General features: G+C 53.2%; 9 protein-coding genes across 9 annotated transcripts; 5 read left to right on the top strand and 4 right to left on the bottom strand.

Moving 5' to 3' along the window:
• Window positions 1-213: 213 nt before the first annotated feature.
• L3040_005428 (uncharacterized protein) lies at window positions 214-1,056 on the bottom strand (the record flags this gene model as incomplete). Its single annotated transcript, XM_007295989.1, has 4 exons — window positions 214-383; window positions 442-631; window positions 710-782; window positions 893-1,056. 4 exons carry the CDS (start codon window positions 1,054-1,056, stop codon window positions 214-216), a joined length of 597 nt encoding a protein of 198 aa, XP_007296051.1.
• Window positions 1,057-1,791: 735 nt separating this feature from the next.
• On the top strand, window positions 1,792-2,757 carry L3040_005429 (uncharacterized protein; the record flags this gene model as incomplete). The annotated part of the gene is made up of 4 exons (XM_066154514.1): window positions 1,792-1,808; window positions 2,166-2,261; window positions 2,353-2,511; window positions 2,628-2,757. 4 exons carry the CDS (start codon window positions 1,792-1,794, stop codon window positions 2,755-2,757), a joined length of 402 nt encoding a protein of 133 aa, XP_066011376.1.
• Window positions 2,758-3,042: 285 nt separating this feature from the next.
• L3040_005430 (uncharacterized protein) lies at window positions 3,043-3,875 on the bottom strand (the record flags this gene model as incomplete). The annotated part of the gene is made up of 2 exons (XM_007295987.1): window positions 3,043-3,543; window positions 3,615-3,875. 2 exons carry the CDS (start codon window positions 3,873-3,875, stop codon window positions 3,043-3,045), a joined length of 762 nt encoding a protein of 253 aa, XP_007296049.1.
• A 378-nt stretch (window positions 3,876-4,253) lies between these two features.
• Window positions 4,254-5,414, top strand: L3040_005431 (uncharacterized protein; the record flags this gene model as incomplete). Its single annotated transcript, XM_007295986.1, has 5 exons — window positions 4,254-4,340; window positions 4,401-4,457; window positions 4,542-4,750; window positions 4,798-5,142; window positions 5,195-5,414. 5 exons carry the CDS (start codon window positions 4,254-4,256, stop codon window positions 5,412-5,414), a joined length of 918 nt encoding a protein of 305 aa, XP_007296048.1.
• A 323-nt stretch (window positions 5,415-5,737) lies between these two features.
• On the top strand, window positions 5,738-7,363 carry L3040_005432 (uncharacterized protein; the record flags this gene model as incomplete). Its single annotated transcript, XM_007295985.2, has 3 exons — window positions 5,738-6,877; window positions 6,932-6,988; window positions 7,037-7,363. The coding sequence occupies 3 exons, from the start codon at window positions 5,738-5,740 to the stop codon at window positions 7,361-7,363; spliced, it is 1,524 nt and encodes a 507-aa protein (XP_007296047.2).
• A 1,357-nt stretch (window positions 7,364-8,720) lies between these two features.
• Window positions 8,721-10,532, top strand: L3040_005433 (uncharacterized protein; the record flags this gene model as incomplete). Its single annotated transcript, XM_066154515.1, has 1 exon — window positions 8,721-10,532. The coding sequence occupies one exon, from the start codon at window positions 8,721-8,723 to the stop codon at window positions 10,530-10,532; it is 1,812 nt and encodes a 603-aa protein (XP_066011377.1).
• Window positions 10,533-11,116: 584 nt separating this feature from the next.
• On the bottom strand, window positions 11,117-12,044 carry L3040_005434 (uncharacterized protein; the record flags this gene model as incomplete). The annotated part of the gene is made up of 4 exons (XM_007295984.1): window positions 11,117-11,262; window positions 11,309-11,727; window positions 11,780-11,964; window positions 12,021-12,044. 4 exons carry the CDS (start codon window positions 12,042-12,044, stop codon window positions 11,117-11,119), a joined length of 774 nt encoding a protein of 257 aa, XP_007296046.1.
• Window positions 12,045-12,337: 293 nt separating this feature from the next.
• Window positions 12,338-14,026, top strand: L3040_005435 (uncharacterized protein; the record flags this gene model as incomplete). The annotated part of the gene is made up of 1 exon (XM_007295983.1): window positions 12,338-14,026. One exon carries the CDS (start codon window positions 12,338-12,340, stop codon window positions 14,024-14,026), a length of 1,689 nt encoding a protein of 562 aa, XP_007296045.1.
• A 1,996-nt stretch (window positions 14,027-16,022) lies between these two features.
• On the bottom strand, window positions 16,023-16,754 carry L3040_005436 (uncharacterized protein; the record flags this gene model as incomplete). Its single annotated transcript, XM_066154516.1, has 1 exon — window positions 16,023-16,754. The coding sequence occupies one exon, from the start codon at window positions 16,752-16,754 to the stop codon at window positions 16,023-16,025; it is 732 nt and encodes a 243-aa protein (XP_066011378.1).
• Between the last annotated feature and the right edge of the window lie 1,793 nt (window positions 16,755-18,547).

The following is an 18,547-nucleotide window of genomic DNA, read 5'->3' on the forward strand; positions in this document are numbered from 1 at the left end:
TGAGCCGCTCGTTCGGAAATGGATAGGAGGGGAAAAAGGGGGGAGACACTTCGATTCTTGTGAAATGGTTTTTGCATTTGTGGTGGAGCAAGATGAAAGAAAGCTGCATGTATTAAAGGCCAGTCCCCTTTTGCCTTTTAATACCGTCAGGCCGATCCGTATCTTGAGCAAGATGGAAGCAAGTCAACTCCGTTTAGTCACTCCTCTCGTCCTTCAAGTATACTGCCAAGCACCAAACCCAGCATTCTGGGGCCAAGCGGTCGGCTTCAGACCCCCCAACTCCACACAGTTCGTAAGATTGAACTCCGGGGTCTTGGCGTAGATCTGGTACGTCGCCGTGCCATTCATGTAATAAGGAACGTCAGGACAGGCGAGGATACCTGCTGGTAAGAGTCAGCGTGGCTATTGACCTATACGGTGGGAAGTGAAAGAGGTACAAACCATCGTCCTCCGACCCATCAGGATCCTGCCAGGTGTACACCGCGACGTCTTCAATGCAATCCCCACTGAGAATCACGTTGACGAAGCCACCTCGGTAGGCACCTTCTGGGACGTAGGCTGAGTGGGCTTGGGTGTAGCCGAAGACACCATCGGCGCGGACGTAAGTCTGTTGGCCACCTGGGACGTTGACCTGCGTTCATTGCGAGTTAACATGTCTGCGGTTAGACAGGAAAGAGGCAGGAGACGATGACAGGTAGAGGATACGCACCCACATTCCGCCCATCCCTGCGAAAACGGTGTCTGTCTTGTCTGGGCAGTAGGGCTCAACGACGGAAGGGCAGCTGGGTTGAGAGGGTCAGCGATGATGAGATCGTGAGGCTACGAGGGCTCATGGGAGGGATGCAACGGGGGGATGCAGAGAGAAAGAGGATCTGTTGGGCCCAAAACGTACTACGTTGAAGGGCCGGAGAGACCAAGGTAGAAAGCCTGGGCTGAAGCGTGGACCTTCAATCCATCGAGTGGTGAGTCGGGGTGGACGACGGTGAGGGTGAACTGAGCTACTGCGCTGGTGGCGAGGATGGAGAGTCCGAAGACGAGGTTTGAAAGGGAGACCATGTTGGTGTCGAGTCAAGCCAAGTCGTAGAGGCTCGCGACGATGGATAGATACAGGTGCGTATCGTGGTGTGAGCTTGGATTTGGTGTTGGTGTTGATGGGAAAAGAACAGAAAGAAAACGAAAAAGAGAAGAGAAGAGAGGAAGAAGAAGAAGAAGAAGAAGAAGATGAAGAGAAAGCTCGAGCGGGGAAATGGCTCTTTCGATGATGATATAAGCAGCGAGTCTGGTACTTGCACTAGCCCATCTGTATCAAGCAGGTACCCTCCCGCGCCTTCCCTAAACAAACAATTTGAGGTCGCACTTCATCTCTCTCCACGGGCGGGGGAAATGATGGATGTAACGGCCGATCGAGCAAACTGGGCCACGACAATTCCGTACTCGAGCGGGCTGGTCTTACAGCGCCGTCTGACCAAGACATCTGATATACCTGTCGGTGTTGTGAGTATGGAGATCAAGCCGGGGGTGTCTGGCCGATGTGTGTTGAGGCGAAGCCGGATGTAGGACAGCGACGGGATTGGGTAACGGTGACGGTGACCTTGCAGCCCCTGGGATTGATAGGCGAGATGAGGTGAGGTGATGTAGGGAGGGAAGAAAGGGAAGAAAGGGAAGAAAGGGAAGCAAGGGAAGAAAGGGAACTTGACATGTTGGACGATGGAGGATATATACTTTGGTCTAAAGGAAGCTTGAACAGATATACACGTATCAAGATAAATACATTTATACGTACAGACCCAGATGCGAATCCTGACGAGGTAGGTATATACCATCCCTAGGTATCTCCTGTCCTGTGCTGTCCGGACAGGAAGGCTCTTCCTTCCTGCTTCGCTTCGCCGCACGTGACATGGTCATCAGCTTGGCACGACACCAAGTAATCTCTCAGCCTTCCGACGATTTGGAGGACCCAGTCGGCAGTCGCTATTATCTTCCCAGGCTTATTTTCTCCATATCAATCAAAACAGCTCAGCACCTTGTCTGCAACATATCATGTGATATACACGATCAATCCAACCCGGGATTCTGGGCACTACCTACCCCTACTACCCCTAGTACCCCTACCCCTACCCCTACCCCTACCCCTACCCCGTCCAGACACCGAAGCATCGCCCCAGCCGCCAAGAGAAGGCTTCCTTCCTCCACCCCAGTACCTCCTCTAGCCGCGCCACCGCCCCGATTGCGCGTCCGTCGACGAACATTAAGCCTTCAAAGTAAGTTCGACCTACAAATCCACTTATCTGTTGATCATACTTATATATCCTCCCACCATCCTCTCTGACGACTAATCTTTCAATTTTCTAGGTACTCTTCTTTCAACCCCAATACATTTACCCCACCCGCAACTTACAGAAGCGAACAAAACCAAACAAAACCAGATCAGAATCAAATTCAGATCAATCCCAGAACCCAACCAACAAACAACACTCCAAAATGTGCTCCTCCACCTCCGCCCCCACTCTTGTAAACCGCAACGGGTACGCCACCCCTCCCCTCCCCCTCCTCGTCTTCCCCTCCTCTTCTTCCCCTCCCCTCTCCCCCAACCCTTTGAAATCTCACTAAACCAACAAACACTACAGCCCCGGCTCCGCAGCCTCCTCTACTATCGAGAGCATCGTCAAGGGCGGCCCCGCCACAGGCAAGACGAAGTGCATTGAGTGTGACGGGTACGAGTGCTGCTGCATTCCGATTCCCTGTACGGTGATGTGATAGATACTAGGAGGAGAGAGAGGGGAGATGAAGAGGGGGGATGACGGGCTGGTAGTGTAGGGGAGAGAGGGGGAGGGGAGGACGAAGAGAGATGAAGCGATTTGATACCAGCGCGAGGAAACACCAGGGAGGGATTGCATGCGAGCGGTGACTTTGAACATACATCGAGATGGTCAATGGATTTTTGTTGATATTTCCTCGGGGCTCGAACCTGTGCGCCCATGCCTGAGATGCCCGGGCAGCGAAATACACGCCGACGCCAACGCCGCTCCATATCCCAAAAATTCACGTGACCACACCCCCAAACTGCCTTTCCAGCTCCTCCCAGACCTCCCTCCCTCGATCCGCCACTGGCTCTTCCATCTGCACATCCACAGCAAGATTCTCCACGCCCTTAGCAGCCAAGCCCTCCAACACCCCCTCGACCCTCTCTTTCATCTCCCTAATGCCCCTCGTCTCCGCTCGACTCCTCTCTAACTGTTCCCTCATCATCAAGATCAGACTCTCCCGCGCCTGGTGCGGCCGGTACTCGTTAAGCAGGTGGTGGAAGTTCACAAACAGCGTCTTGAGGTCGTCCACCTTCTCCACGTAGTGCTCCGGGTTGATGGCCATGATGCCCACCAGCTCCAGGAAGTTCAGCAAGAGGGACTTGGCAAGGCGCTTGAGCGTGAACGCCCGATCGTGGTGCGGCTTCGTGATCGAGGAGGAGGACGGGGAGGGTGAGGCCGGCGGCGTGTAGAGCTGGTCAATGGAGAGCTCTTGCAGGGTCGGGAGGGGGGCGTCAAGCTTTTGCGCGGGTCAGCATACTGTTCCAATTCCATAAGGTATAGCGGGAGAAGTGGGGGAGAGAGCGCTACCCAGAACTGATCTCCGAAACATCTGTAATGGCCATCTGCAGGTGGTTCTGGCGGCTGCAGGTTGCGCAACTCGGCGGGCAGATCCAGGAGTCGCAGCGGGAGTTTGGGGGACGCGTCGCTGGCTTTTGCCTGGGCAGAGGACAGCGCCGCGGCGCGAAGGGAGGCGATCTGCTCGATATTTGAGGGCGTGAAGGAGGTCCAGAAAGGCGGCGGCGATGGGAAGGCTGTTGCGAGGGAGGAGGGCTGTTGAGGCTCGTCCATTGTGCTGAGTGATGAAGAAGATGTGGAGAGCCAAAGGAATTCTGATGGCGGGAGCTTTCAGATAGTAAGGTGACTAGCCCCGCTACTCTTTCGCAGAGTGGTGCTATTACGTCTGTGACTGTCGCCGTCGTTGAGTTATTGTTACTGTTATTGTTATTGTCCATCCCGAAGTTCACACGAAAGCTGACTAAGCGAGGCTACCTCAAGATTCGAAACATTCCCGATCAGGTGCCAGATATACCGAGCCAACTCTTCACTTTGCCTTTTCTCCCACTCACTGAGTATATCCTCGAAATTTGTCGTCCCTCTCACTACTTCTAATAAAAACTCTTATTTGAGGGGCGTGCGGCTCTGATCAAAGTACAATTAGCGTGAATAATGGCTCGCAAAGCGCCGGCCCCTAGTCGTGTCCAGGGACTCGCCGCGCAGACGGGCTGCGTTGGATCTATGGCCAGGTTTTGGGAGGTTCGTCTCCTCCAACGTTACAATTATTTTGGATAATCTCTGACTTGGCGAAAAATATAGAAAACATACGCGCCAGATTACCTAGGCCTTGCGCTGCTATTCACATCTTATCTGCTGGTGTGCTATACCGACCTACCTACCCATCTACCTACCTTTCCAACTTCGGGTGGCGGAGAGAGCAATGTTAACAGACATCAATAGCTGGTCTTCCTCGTTCAACCCTTCCACCGCATGTTCTTCATCAACAACATCAACATCCAATACCCGCATGCCTTGGTCGAGAGGGTGCCGGTGAAATGGGGCATCGTGTATGGAGCTATTGTGCCGCTGTTCGTACTGGTGGTTTGGCTGAGTGCTTCGAGGGCTGGGGTACATAAGTTCCATGTTACTATCCTAGGACTGCTCATCAGGTAAGTCCTTCTGTCCAGCACTCACGTATATCTACTAAGTAACCCAGCATCTTCCTCACCCTCTTCATCACCGACTCCATCAAGAATGCCGTCGGACGTCCTCGGCCAGATCTCATAGCTCGCTGCAAGCCAGCACCCGGAACACCCGACAATGTGCTCGTCACAGTCGATGTATGCACAGAGACAGATTCGCACACGCTGCATGATGGATGGAGGAGTTTTCCCTCTGGACACTCATCTTTTGCATTTAGTGGACTGGGGTTTTTGGCTTTATTCTTCGCTGGACAGATGCATGTGTTTAGACCCAGGACCGATCTTTCCAAGGCTCTGCTTGCGATTGCGCCGCTGCTGGGAGCTGCACTTATTGCTATAAGTCGGTGTGAGGATTATCGGTATGTTCTGCTCCCTCGGACTTCGATCTGGGGATAGCGCTAACGAGACCAGTCACGATGTCTACGATGTCACCTGCGGTTCAGTCCTAGGCATGACCATTGCATACTTCTCATATAGACGATACTACCCTCGGCTGCACTCGGCTAAGTGCGATGAGCCGTTTCAATCGCGCGAATCGAGCTTCAATGAGGGATTCGCCAAGATCAAAACCGACGAAGAGGCTGCGGGGCCAGCCAAGGACTTAGAATTGAGCGATGATGAGATTAATTAGTTGACTAGCTAAGAATTTGAAAATTCTCTGTAGTGTGTATTCGAGATGAGAGTTTCGGCTGACCTGTCAAGTGAGTCGGGTATTTCTTTGTTTGTTGACATTATTCTGCTTTGGGATAGTTCCCTGTACCCTTTGTATTCTTCGATAACTTGCAATTCGAGTTCGTCGTTATCTTTGTCTGCGTCTTCGGATTTTCTGGCTTTGTTGGTGGTCTCAACTTCGGGCTCTCGTATTTTTGTCAATATATACCAGTCGGGACTGTCATAGGAGTCATTAAGGTGAAGGCAAGCATAACCTTCTTACGCTACTCGCAGAAAGGGAACATGGATGAAGCTGGCCGGTCGCGTGTGTCCGAACGAACAGTCAGCCGCGATGGACTTGAAATCTCGGAACGACTAATCGACGGGGTACCAATGGACGAGAACAACGCCGATCACCAGAAGGTTCTGCAAGACTACCTCGAAATCATCCAACGCATACGGGTGCGTGATACCACAGAAGGTTATGATTTCAACCGGGTGAGGGATCGACGCCGTGCCGGAGACCCTATTCACTACGTCTACATCGATGACTTCTGGTTTGAAGACTTGCCGGCTGACATGAAGGCTGCGTGGAGGAAAGCAGAAGCAGATCTCAACGAAGAACAAGCTACTGCTTGGCAATGGGCACACCTCACTGGCGCCGAGCGAGCAGCAGCCAGAGACGCCGAGATCCTGGAGCGAAGGCTGCGCAAAGCAGCGGAGCAAGCTCAGTCGAACCGCTACCAAGACGGCCATGTGCCAGGGAAACGGTATCAAGAACATGCTATCGACAGAGAAGTACGAGACCCTGTCCTTGATCTGCCAATCCTGGAGCAGATACGGGTCAGACAGAGAATGAGCGGTACGGCCGCCGACCACCAGCTTCTTGGGGAGCAGCTGCAAGCGAGAGAAAACGCACGGGCAGCCCGCCACGTACTAATGGATAATGCAGCGCACACTGCTGCCCGTCGCGCAATGGAGTGGGAGCGCATAAACGAGGAGATCAGACGGCGCCCTGCCATCGTGGAGGAAGTAGCCGCCGATCCACTCCTCTTGACCTGGAATTGGACCGCTGCCTTCATCAGAAGAACGTGGGCCTCCACGCCGTTGTCCTTCCAGGTCATCTTTACGGTGATCTTCCTCGTCTTCACCTGGTCTACGCTAGCATACAGCTACCGCTTCGTCTTCGGGCTCGCCTTCTATATCGGCAGCTATACCAGCACGTCGCTGGGCAACGACCTCGGGGCGCTCATGGCGTGCGAGCGGGTTACGAAGTATGACCGGCCACGGCTCGGGGACTTGGCTGAGAGCGCCCAGCGCTGGTTCCTATTGCAGAAGTGTCTTGGGACGAAAGCTGGGTTTAGGAGGCAGGGGACCCTTTCGGAGAGTGGGTGGCTGGTGGTGGATTTTCTGGCTGATCCGATAGGAAATAGCCCTCTTTTGGTAAGTTGCCCGGTGTGGTTTGGTGCGGGAGTACATCGATGCCGACGATTGTAGTCTTTGATCATATATGCGATCTGCTTTTTTTGGGTCTCACCGTGGGTCTCGAACAAGGTATGTTGCTGCTCCCCTCGCTTCGAATCCGTTGTTGATCCAGCCCAGGTTCTCCGTCTTCACCGGTACATGACCCATGCAGAAGCTCCATTTTGGGCCAAGGTGCTCTGGATCGTCGTCGTAAGTTCTATTGCTGGACTTGTTGCCTGCAACGATGTCGGTGGGGCCTTGAGCTCGCTCTTGCTCTCCTTAACCGTGGGCTTGACAGCAGCAGTCTTCATCAACGTACTTCTTGCAAGGCTCGAGTCGGTCTGGGAGGCCGCGTGGAGCAGCCTTCCCCTGCGCCCGATCCTCGCGCTATACCAGCTCTCCCTTAGGTCGGGTGCGCTTCTTTTGGATAGCCGGCAAAATGGAGTTCAAAATGGCCCCATTTGACAGGCTGCCACTGCTGTCACTACCACTGCTGGGAGATCATCAAGAATAACGATGAGAAGGCTGTGAGCGAAGAAGACTACCGGTATCCCAGCTCAGGCTATTCGGTACCGTTCTCCCAGCTAGTTAGGCTGGCTAGTCACCATAAGCGAAGCAGTATCTATTTATCTATCTATCTAGCGAACTAGTACAAATTTCATTTATTTATATATATATATTTTCGCACATTACCTGGTTCAGGCTTCGATGATAGTTTTTTGACTTCTCGATATAAAAGTTAAATCACAAAGCAGGATCTGAATGCCATTACATTTATATCAATTTCAAGATCCAGATCCGGCCCTGTTGAAAATCTGTCCCTCTCTCCCCCCCTCTCTCTTTGTACCCTGAAATCCACATTCAAAGTTCCCCCCCTAAAAAGCTTTCTCTTTGTGAACCCCCCTCTCAACCCAACCCGGCCCATCTCCCGCTCCGCTTCCGTCGTCCTCCATCCCCATCCAGCCTCTCTTTGTCCCCCTTTCCCCCATGCCATCCCATTCCATACAACCACTTTCCTTCTCTCAAGATACCAACCAAAACACGCACGCGAATTTTGCGAAAGAATCAGAACGAACCCCGAGACGAGAAAATCGAATATCCAAGGCTGTGTCGATCTGTCGATCTGTCTGATTGACTGACTACCTATCTGTGCTTGACATCTTTGAGGAAGAGCGGGCGAATCGAAGGTTCACTGATCACGGCAGGGTATGGCATGTATATGTCTGTCTATCTGATGATCAAATATCCTTCCTTCCTTCCCTCCTTCCTTCCTTCCTTCCTCCCTCCTTCAAAAGTCCAAGAGCGACCACGGCATCGGCGGTGCGGGAGTACGTCGTTGCCAGCCCATCCACGCTCGGCTTTTCGGTGATCTGCTGCTGGGGTGGAGTGATTCTACAACCCGGGAAAACAGTTGGGCGAGCACGAGCACGAGCACGACGACGAGGAGGAGAAAGCCGCGAGGGTGTTGAAGGCGCACAGCGAGAACGGAGCGGAGGGATTCTGCAGGGAGGAAGAGGAGGAGGAGATAAGCGAGAGGGGAAACAGGGGCAGTTTACAAACACCGTCCAACCATCGTCAGCAGCAGCTCAGAACGGACCTGGGCTTGGTGTCTAGTGGCCTCGGAGCTTGTCCCTTCTGCCGTGAGAAACTTCCCGGCAGTTGGAAGTCTGTGTTGCGGATCGGTTCGCAAGCGTGCGTGTGTGTGTGTATGTGTTTTGTGTGCAGGCTCGCTAGAGATTGGAGATCTGCTTGCTTACCGATATATATACACACACACACATATATATATATATAGCCCGTGCCAGCTAGAATCTCATCCGAGATGTCGAATTTATCAATGTTCCTCGTCGATATATTGGGGGACATGATCTTCCTCCCGCTGACGAAGCGCCTGTTTTGGGTCGTGCCTGGCGTACCTACCGTTCTGGGATATCTACTGTTCAATGTCATTTCTACAATTCTCGGTATGAGCGCGGTGATGGTCCTGGGCTACTTTCTCTTTCCCGCCGTCGACGATGGGGTCGACCTGATGCGGGATGTATTTTGGCTGAGGGGCTCAGAGACATGGGAGAGGTTCAAGAGGTCGGCGCACATCGTTGCACGACACCTGTTGTTGTCCAGGTGTGTGCATATGGAGACGGGGTGTGACTGCTTCAGACACCTTATGCCGTTGGCTGAGCTCGAACGGCTCATCGACGAAGCGCCGGCACGAGAACCCGAGAGGGAACTCGAGGCCGCGTTGACAACGATCAACGACACGCGGACCGCCAACACGGTCCTGACCGCGGAGCGGGACGCCTGGGAACGGAGGGCCAGGGATGCGGAGGACCAGCGCCGGGTGTGTATCTTGGAGCACCAGAACTACGGGCGTTACCAGGAGGCCAACGCGCACTACCGACAGCGCAATTCGGGGCTGATTCGGGAGATGGCCGACCTCCGGCGGCGGTACAACCGGGAGCGGAACGAGAGGGGCCTGGGGCCAATGTTTGACGAGCAGCCTGAGAACCTGGCCGAGGTGAACGCGGATCTCCTGCGGCAGATCAGCGGTCTCCACGATCAACTGTCGGGCGCCGGCTTGGGAAGGGAACCAATGTCGGCCGCGGAACGCACCAATGCGAGGCTTCATACCGATGAGCTTGAGCATAGGATCACACGATATGTGCAGCAGATCGAGGAGTTGGAGATGCGCGTCGCCGAGGTCGAGAGGCAGAGATCTCTGACTGATGACGAGGAGAAAGCGTCTTTGCGGCAGAGGCTTACCGATGTCAGGAACGAGTTGCGGGTTGTAAAGAGCGACATGGTGGAAGAGGAGCTGCGGCGGCGAAAAGCAGAAGGAGAACTGGCGAGGCTACGAGATAATGTGGAAGCTGGAGGCGGCGACATGGACTCAGATCCCCCGCGGCGATGCGACAGATGTAACACGTTCCGCAAAGACAGGAACGAGCAGCGAGAGATAGTGACGGAATTGCGAGCACAGCTTGCTGCCGCTGTACAAAAGACGATCGACGACACGGCAATCCTCAGGACAGCAGTAGAGCGTCTGAGACGTGCTTCTAGAGATGTCGACGGATTGCCAGGCAGTGAAGAGTCAGGTTTAGGTGACAAAGGAAGTCCCAGTACCGGGAGAGAAGGGATCCAGCTGCGAAGGGGACGGCGTAAGAATGCGCCCGAGCCAACAGTGACCAAGGACAAGGATTCCATGGCTCCGGGACCACCACGCACTTCCAGGTCTCCATCGGTAGCATCGCCAACGGAGAGCGAGAAGTCCTCTGGCACCAGCCCTGTGATATCAGAGAACCCGATTTTCTGGCGGATAGCAGATAGAAAATGTATAGAGATGTTCAGGCGGATCCAGGGCTATCAAAAGGGCCTAATCAAGCACGGCATCGACCTAAGCAAGTCCCAACAGGGCGGCAAGAATTTGGAACTGACGGTAGAGACAATTGACAGCCTCCGGCCGAGTGAGGCCGAGGCAGCGTTGACTGAATTCCCTATCCTCAAAAAGCAAAGAGCCACTTTGAGGGCTCAGCTACAGGCCCTGGAAGCCGTGTGGGCGGCTGGCCAACGATGGCCAAAGAGAGCAAGGTTGGGCCATGGCAGAATTCGCAATATAACCCATAGGTCCGAGTACTGAAGAAGCAGGACGAAGAAAGGGGAAGGAGAAGGAGAAGGAATAAGACCCGGTTTGCCAGAGGACCAACGGAGGGAGCAACCAAAGACTGATAGATAGGTGCTGTCCTTGTCCCTAGAGGAATAAGAGACAAGGCCAGCTAGACAAATTCCACGAGCTTTGGAGCTGGATCCGCAAAAAATCTTCAGGAGGAACACCTGCCAATGGTGGTTGAGGAAGAGACAAGAAAAAGCAGTGGTCAAAGATATTTTTACCGTATATAGAAACTGACTCGGGCACCTTGTGTATGGGAGGGATAAGAAGAGTAGGAAAGGGAGCTTAGCCTCCAGGAATTTGTAGGTCCACTGGACCATTTAGAGGAGCAAGTTTCATTTGTCTGGAGTTAGGAGTTCAGGACCGTGCGATACAATAGAAATTGCTTTCAAATGGATCATCACCCTTGTGATTGACCTTTGCGGGACAGATTCAAGCAAACAAAAGTTCCGCAATAGAAAAATAGAATAGTATGGTCGGCAAACAAGGCCCTGGGTGCCAGAAGGGTATTCTCTTGTTGTTACATGGCATCACGAGGTTCGAGAAGCAGAAATCTAGCTGACCACGCGATCTCCGCTATCAGTTCCGCTCTCGTCCTTGGCCAAGTCGTGCTCCCTCAATAATGTCGTGATCTCGTCCGCACCCCACAAGTGGTGGTAGATTCTTCCATCCTTCGTCTTTCCCACCGTAGCAAACTCGACTGTAGGACGTTAGCTTAGCGACATCAATTTCCACGAACGACGTACTCTTCTCGCTGCTCAGCTTGGTCGAGTCCATAGTCTTGCTTAGAACCTTGACCGCCATTGCGCAAGCCTCTTTCAAAGTACAATCCTCCTTGTAGTCCTGCTTCAGCAAACTCTGCGCACTGGCATTGTTCGCCCCTACGCTAGTAGCCTTCCATCCGCCATAGTTACCACTAGGGTTGCTCTGGTACAACTGGAACTGTCTTTGGGGGTCGTAGCCGGCATAGATGAAGGAGACGCCGAAAGGTCGCAGACCACCGTGCTGGGTGTAGCCCTGCTTGAGATCACAAAGTCGACGAACGAGCTGCTCGCAGGGAATGTCTTCATTGTAGGTGAGAAGGTACTTTTGGGCGGCTTGGCGGGCGTAGTTGATGAGGATGTTGGCATCGGCGGTCATTCCTGCCACGGCGCAAATCATGTTGCTGGAGCCATCGTGTTAGCTGCTACCGGTGTTTCTAATAATAGGAAGCGTACTCGTTCAAGATGTAGAGCTTCTCTGCTGAAGTGTCCTGCTCCAGGAGCTTGCTGGTGACCTTTCGCTCCGCTGCCAACACGATTCCATCCTTTGCTAATATGCCCAATGCGGTACCTGCGTGGGAGATGGCCTCAAGAGCGTATTCAACTTGGTAGAGACGTCCTTCTGGGGAGAATATAGTCGTCTGAATAGGGCATTAGCTTGTATGCATGGAGGTCTGGAGCTGGAGCTCAAGCTCACCCTGGAATCGTATCTTCTCGACATGATGGCGTATCGAAGGTAGACGTCAGAAAACTCTGGATGGTTTGGGTATGCGGAAGATATTCGAGGACAATTAAATAATCAATCCTGGTCGCTGGTGTTGTGAAGTGTTTGGTGATGCCTTACGGGCCCTGCAAGATGTTGCTCGAGCTCTGAGATCCTGCTCCAGGCATGAGCGCCGCGTCGAATCGCGCTACGCTCATCCTAGATCACGTGTAAGACCCGCATTTACATTAAAGCTTGTCTCTTAAACCAGATTCACGTCTACAGCTTCAAGTATGCAAAGATGCGACAGAATGCTGAAGTCAACACATAAGTCTACCGCGCCGCCGCTGGCAGAAGGGTGGACTGAGCACAAAGCTCCCACGGGACATCTATACTACTACAATGCTGCAACGAAGCAGTCAACCTACACCCGCCCTGTAGCTCCAGACCCAGTTGCGCCGACGCCTCTACCGCCAACGAATCCCTCAGAGAGCTATCTGCAATACCAGAGTGTTGGAGGTCAACCAAGTGCTGGGCCGACCTTCGACAATGGACCGCAGGGACATTTTCGGGGTGGGAGAGGCGGGTTTCAAGGGCAGAGAGGAGGCAGAGGAGGGAACGATCGTCCTCGACCACAACCCACAGACAAGCCCAAGGCTCGATATTCGATTCCAGGTCACGAACCATGGGTGCTGGTTTACACCAAGCTGGGTAGACGATTTGTCTACAATACGGCAAAGGACCAAAGTTTCTGGCGGATACCAGACAAGTTGAAGGATGGAATATTGGCCCTAGACCAGCAGAGAATCAAAGAAAAAGCCGAGGCATGGGCAAAGTCGAGAGAGGCGGTAGACACGGGCGAGGCGCCGGGTGCTCCTGCACGGCCAGAAGCACCTAAGGAGTCCACCGAAATTGTGGTTGAAGAGGAAGGGGATAGCTCCGAGTACGAAGAGGTCGAAGTTACGGATGATGAGAACGATGATGAGGAGAATCCTCCGAAGCGCCAACGGACCGAGGAGCCAGGCCCAGAAGAGCCCGTCGAGTTTAACGAGGACGACATTGCGTTTCAGCTTGCAGCCATGGGCCAGGACTATGGTTTGGATCCGGGCGAATACGGCGACGAGAATATGGAAGATTGGGATGAGGGTGTCGAAGGTGTAGAAGTAACACAAGAGGATGCCTCTGCTTTGTTTAAGGACTTGCTGAACGACTTCGGCATAAATCCGTACAGTCCGTGGGAGAAGCTTGTAGAGGAGGGCAAGTTGGTAGACGATATAAGGTATACGGCTCTGACGAGTATGAAGGCTCGGAAGGAAGCGTGGGAAGAGTGGAGCCGAGAGAAAATCAAGATCCTGAGAGAACTACGAGCCAAGGAAGAAAAAAAGGACCCTCGAATACCGTACCTCGCCTTTCTCCAGAAGCACGCGACACCGAAACTTTACTGGCCCGAGTTCAAACGGAAATTCAAAAAGGAACCCGAGATGCGGGATACTTCTATGCCGGACAAGGACCGCGAAAAGCTTTACCGGGAGCACATTAACCGCCTGAAGCTCCCCCAGTCGACGTTAAAATCGGACCTGTCGGCTCTCATGAAGGCGCAGCCACCTTCTATGCTCAACAACTCGACACCGCCATCTCACTTACCAGCCGCGATGCTAGCAGATATCCGATTTATCTCACTCGATGCATCAGTCCGGGATCCACTTGTCGAGGGGTACATCAGTACTCTTCCTCCAGCTCCAGACTCGGACGATGGCGAAGAGACGGAAGAGATGCTCAAGGACAAGAAAGACCGTGAACGGCGGCAGAAAGCACTCGAGGACCGCGAAAAACGCGTAGCCGAAGAGAAGCGTCGACAGCAAAGGAATCTCGAGCTCGGCAAGGGGCGACTGAGGGAGGAAGAAGAAGAGATTGCGAGGGCGATGAATGTTACGAAGAAGGGGCTAAAAGACCATTTAATGGATGTCGACGTCAGCGAGGCGCCTCTTTCACAGAAATAGATAATGAATTAATTGATACCCAGGTCTGTTGGCACACCTCGTCGGAATTCTCTAGCACAATGCAATGATTGGTATTGATAGAACTTTCTCGGCCGATGATCGTGTGTATAACTTTCTTCCTGGTTATATGAAAGCGGCCTGCTACTAGTAGTATTAATATACCGGTACCTGATCTGTACAAGCTGAAGCGAGCGAGCCTAATGCATATACGAGACATCATGTCTAGGCATATTCAGTTGAGATCATGTACGTCTCCGGAATCAACCAACTTTTCTAATTGACTCTGTAAGATATCTGCTGTGCGGAGCAGCATCAGTATGGTTACGCCTCAAGCTCCGCTGAAGCTGGCTGAGTGGAGCAGCTACGTAAGCTGTATGCTTGAGGCTCTACCTACGTGTTGGCTCACATGACCTCGCTTAAATATCGCACTAGCGCACTAAAGTAAATATATTTGTATCGTCAGTCTCTTTGAAAGAATTACATAAGCTTTATTTAATTTAAGGAATTCCCTCCTCTTTCGGTGAATTATTTGCATCGTAATCAAGAGATATATACGCTTTTACAAGCTATTCAATTAGTTTCGAACAAGCTTCAACTTTATTAAAAGCGGATTCCGTAGACTTTTTCACTTTTAGTGTATAAGATATTATTAAGGTCGGCTAGGTAGTCCTTAAGGAACTACGCAAAACCATAATGGAGGACTAAGCGTGAAGTATCGAAGGCGATAAATTCAAGCTTCAGACCGTCTATGAAAAGCTTTAAGAGGTAAACGCCGACCGGGACGTGCAGTACAACGCGATCTTTACAAACTACTTAAGGCGACACCCTGATAGCGAAGATAGCGATCCAAGGAGACCAAGGGAGCCACCACGAGCCGTATAAGAGTATATCAAAGAGAGCTATCTCATCTCCAAGGCGGAATACGACGCCGCCTTAGCCGAATAGGTTACTAGTGTTAAATACTACCAGATCAAGAACTGGATCCGACAGAGGGTGAAAAGCTCCGTTCTTCAAGAGGCTATCCTAACAGCCACCGAGAAAGACAATACCTCTCTGCAATTCCTAGTCGAAACTCTTCAATCTACCCACAAGCCATCCGATACGAGCTTCAAAATGACGATTTCGAGAAACTATAACAGATCTCTCCAGACCGCCAAACAAAGAAGCATCTCGCCAGCGGTATGGATCAAGGAACATCGGAAGGTTTAGAAGGTGGCCAGCATGCACAAACTGCATCCCGCAAAGCCCGTCTTAACATCACCCTTGCAGTATCCTCAATCACAGCGGTAAACATCAGGAACAAGATCTGTAACGCACTCATTAAAGCTTCCTGTAGGTTTGGCTGTTGCATCAGCAGCAACCAGTACTGGGAGACCTTCACAGACGTTGTCAAGGCAGAGCAAACCGATACATTCTCGCACTTCTTCTTCTCGTCACTTACCTGGTCATGGAAAACAGAGACACTACATATTGGTCAACTAGTTGCCACATTCAAGCCATCAATCATCTGAACCAGCGAGCCGCATCGAGGATACGATACAGTATAATGATTGAGGAAGTGGAAAAGATCAGACACGTGCCAGCCAATCAATCGGCGGACGGTGATCATGCACATGCAGCCCTTGCATCGGGATGAGATGAGATATCAATGTTCATCCGTGATAGAGGTAGCTCCGTGAACATTGCTAGCTGTAATCGAATCCGGGTTACGCGCATGATAATCTCAAGGCGTCTTTCCCTTCTCCTTCTCCTTCTCCTTCTCCTTCTCCTTACTCAGAACAAAACGGAATTTAAATCTCGATTTGGATGGTCATCAGGTGATATTCATACTCCTCGCGTAATCTTGAGTAACAAACAGAACATAAGCGATATACAAGCCAACCCCCAACCCAGAGACTCAAGAACTATGCGTGATATAGTATACAAAATACTCGTGCCTAGACGAACGGATTCAAAAACTTGATACGAGCACCCCTGGGCCCCAAACATCCAAACATCAACGCCCGACGGGCCGTCCCGCAGCTCCACTCTCGCGCTCAACCCTCTCCCAGAACCTCCTCAGTCCCAAAACCAGAGCCCGCGTCGGCTCCTCCCCCTTCCGCGGCACTACACCCGCCCCCCACCTGGGCACGTCCCTCCTCTCCTCCCTCCCCTCCCGCGCAAACCGTCTCGCCATCCTCCGCACATCGATCCTAGCCTCCTCCGCCGCTCCTTCTCCCCCGCCGAGGAGCTCCGCCCCGCGCCGCCGCCACTCCGCCACCCATCCCCTCAGCGTGTCCTTGACGCGCTCCCTCTCGACCCGGCGCTTGACGACCACCAGGCTGCCGCTGACGCCCCCCCGGACGCACTCCCACGGGAGCACGCCCCAGCAGACGAGCTCCTCGGCGCTCGGCCGGCGCTGCAGCCGGCGGTTCAGCTGGATGGCGACGAGGCTGCGGCCCAGGCGGCGCGCGGCGAGGGTCGTGCGCGTGAGGAAGATGCGGTGCTGCATCAGTTCGGTGAGCGCGGGCCGGACGGCCAGCGAGTGCTGCAGGGTGAGGGCGGCCCGGTGCCGGCGCAGGGTATGTAGCAGCGGGTCGAGGGAGAGGGCGCGCAGAGCGTGCGAGGTGCGCGTCAGGGCGAGGAGGTCCGGGATGTCGAGGGAGCTGAGCATGTGGAGGAGGAGCTCGGACGGGAGGCTGGTGAGGGTGATGGGCGGTGGCGGCGGGATCGGGGTCGGGGTCGCCATGTTTTGCTTGCCTCTCTTTTGCCCTGCTGTTTTCTTGCTCTTGTATCTGGTGGAACGTGGTACTTCGGATGAGAGACGAGACGCAAGAGACGAGAGACGAGAGACGAGAGACGGGATGGATAGGTCCAATGTCAAGGATGAGCCGTTGCGATTTGGTGCAGGAAGAGTATGGTAGGTCTGGTGTTGTAGGTAAGAGGGAATGTTGCGAGGTCGTAGGCAAGTTGGTTGTTGTTGTCAACGTCGTTGCTCTAGCGGGGTAAACGGGGGAGGTCACCAGTCACAACCACCACCACCACCACCGGGTGCAGCCGCTATCTGAGACATCTCAGGGGCAAACACAGACATCAATGAAACTCGGTATTGCCGCAAACAACACCAACAACATCGCATCTGGAAATCGGTTGGCTCTCAGCAATTTGAGATACCTGCCTGACGCGAAATCTCACACTGACGCCGATGTGCAACAGATGTCAAGTCTAGTAAGAAAAAGCGAGATGGTCACGTGATACTATCACGTGATATCACTTCCAACGACAAAGTTCGAGGATGAGGCGCCCAAGAACGGGATTGTCATCAATCAATCCATTTACACTTCATAGGGGGGAGTTGAAGAGAAGGAGAATACCGTCAAGAGCTACCATGTCTATCTAGGATGTCAAAGAAGAGCGGAAGAAGACTGTGGAAGCGTTGTCCGCTTTTCCTTTCCTCCCTCATAAAGCCCGACTCAGAATCGTGACACGATTGTCGCGACCACTTTCCCGGCCAGAGAGACGCAAAGAGCCCTGCCCTAGCCCCCCTCCGTCTTCCTAATCGAGCCTCAACGATATCCACCAAAAGGCCCGCAGGCAGGCGGCCATGGCTTCCCACCCCACGTAGGGCTATCAGCGGCCGCCTCAACGCCGCCTTCGGCGTCGCCAGCTCATCGTTCTCTTCGTGCTTCTTACCTGCGAACATGCACTCACTACTGGCCAGTCGCATCCAGCAGCCCTGTCCCTATCCGTACCAGTACGACCCCCATACCCACGAAGGCCCTGGCCCGTCGTCGCCTCGCCTGTCATTCTGCAGCGACAGTACCTTGCAAGTAATGGTAGCTGCTGGCGACGCCTAGCCGGCAGCCAAAGGGCACTCACAAGCAGCACGATACCAAATCACGCTGTGACCCACCTACCCCTGCTGACATAGGAGCTCGTGCGCGTGTTGAAGTCCTGGCCTTCCATCGACGAGCGGAGACCTGCTGGTAGGACCGTGAATCGCCTCCCGAGTCGCATCGTCCAATGGATGGCACTGGTGCGAGCTGGGTGAGGATGTTACCTTCGCGTGCACCTTGACTTTTGAACACGGCGAGATGGAGATGCTATTGGTGCAGCGCGGGCAGAGACTTCCGCTCTCCACATTGAATTTTAGACACATGATTCCTCGCGATCCCGAGTATTGGGTGTCACACAAAACATATAATTAGATTGGAGAGTAAGAGAGGTTGTCAGGGTATCTTCTTGCCCTCTCCGCTGACGAGACTGCGACGTTTCTGTGCCATGAGCTTGGGTGTTTGTTGATTTGGCTCGGACCTCGCGTGGTCGGAACAGGGGCCTTGTTTACCTCCACTGACACCTATCATTACGCGAAGGGGGGCAAGATGTTTGCAGGAATCGCTAAGGGGGAAGTCTTTCAGTAACCAATATCGGGTTCGGAGTAGGAAATGAGGAGGCGAGTTGAAGCCATAGCGACCCTAGCACTTCGCTCACATCAAAGCCACCCTCTGTCGACACGGGCCTGCGATATGTGAACAATATTCG

The sequence above is a fragment of the Drepanopeziza brunnea genome (assembly GCF_022702325.1).
Source record: "Drepanopeziza brunnea f. sp. 'multigermtubi' strain 214-2 chromosome Unknown ctg9, whole genome shotgun sequence".
NCBI classification, from domain to species: domain Eukaryota; kingdom Fungi; phylum Ascomycota; class Leotiomycetes; order Helotiales; family Drepanopezizaceae; genus Drepanopeziza; species Drepanopeziza brunnea.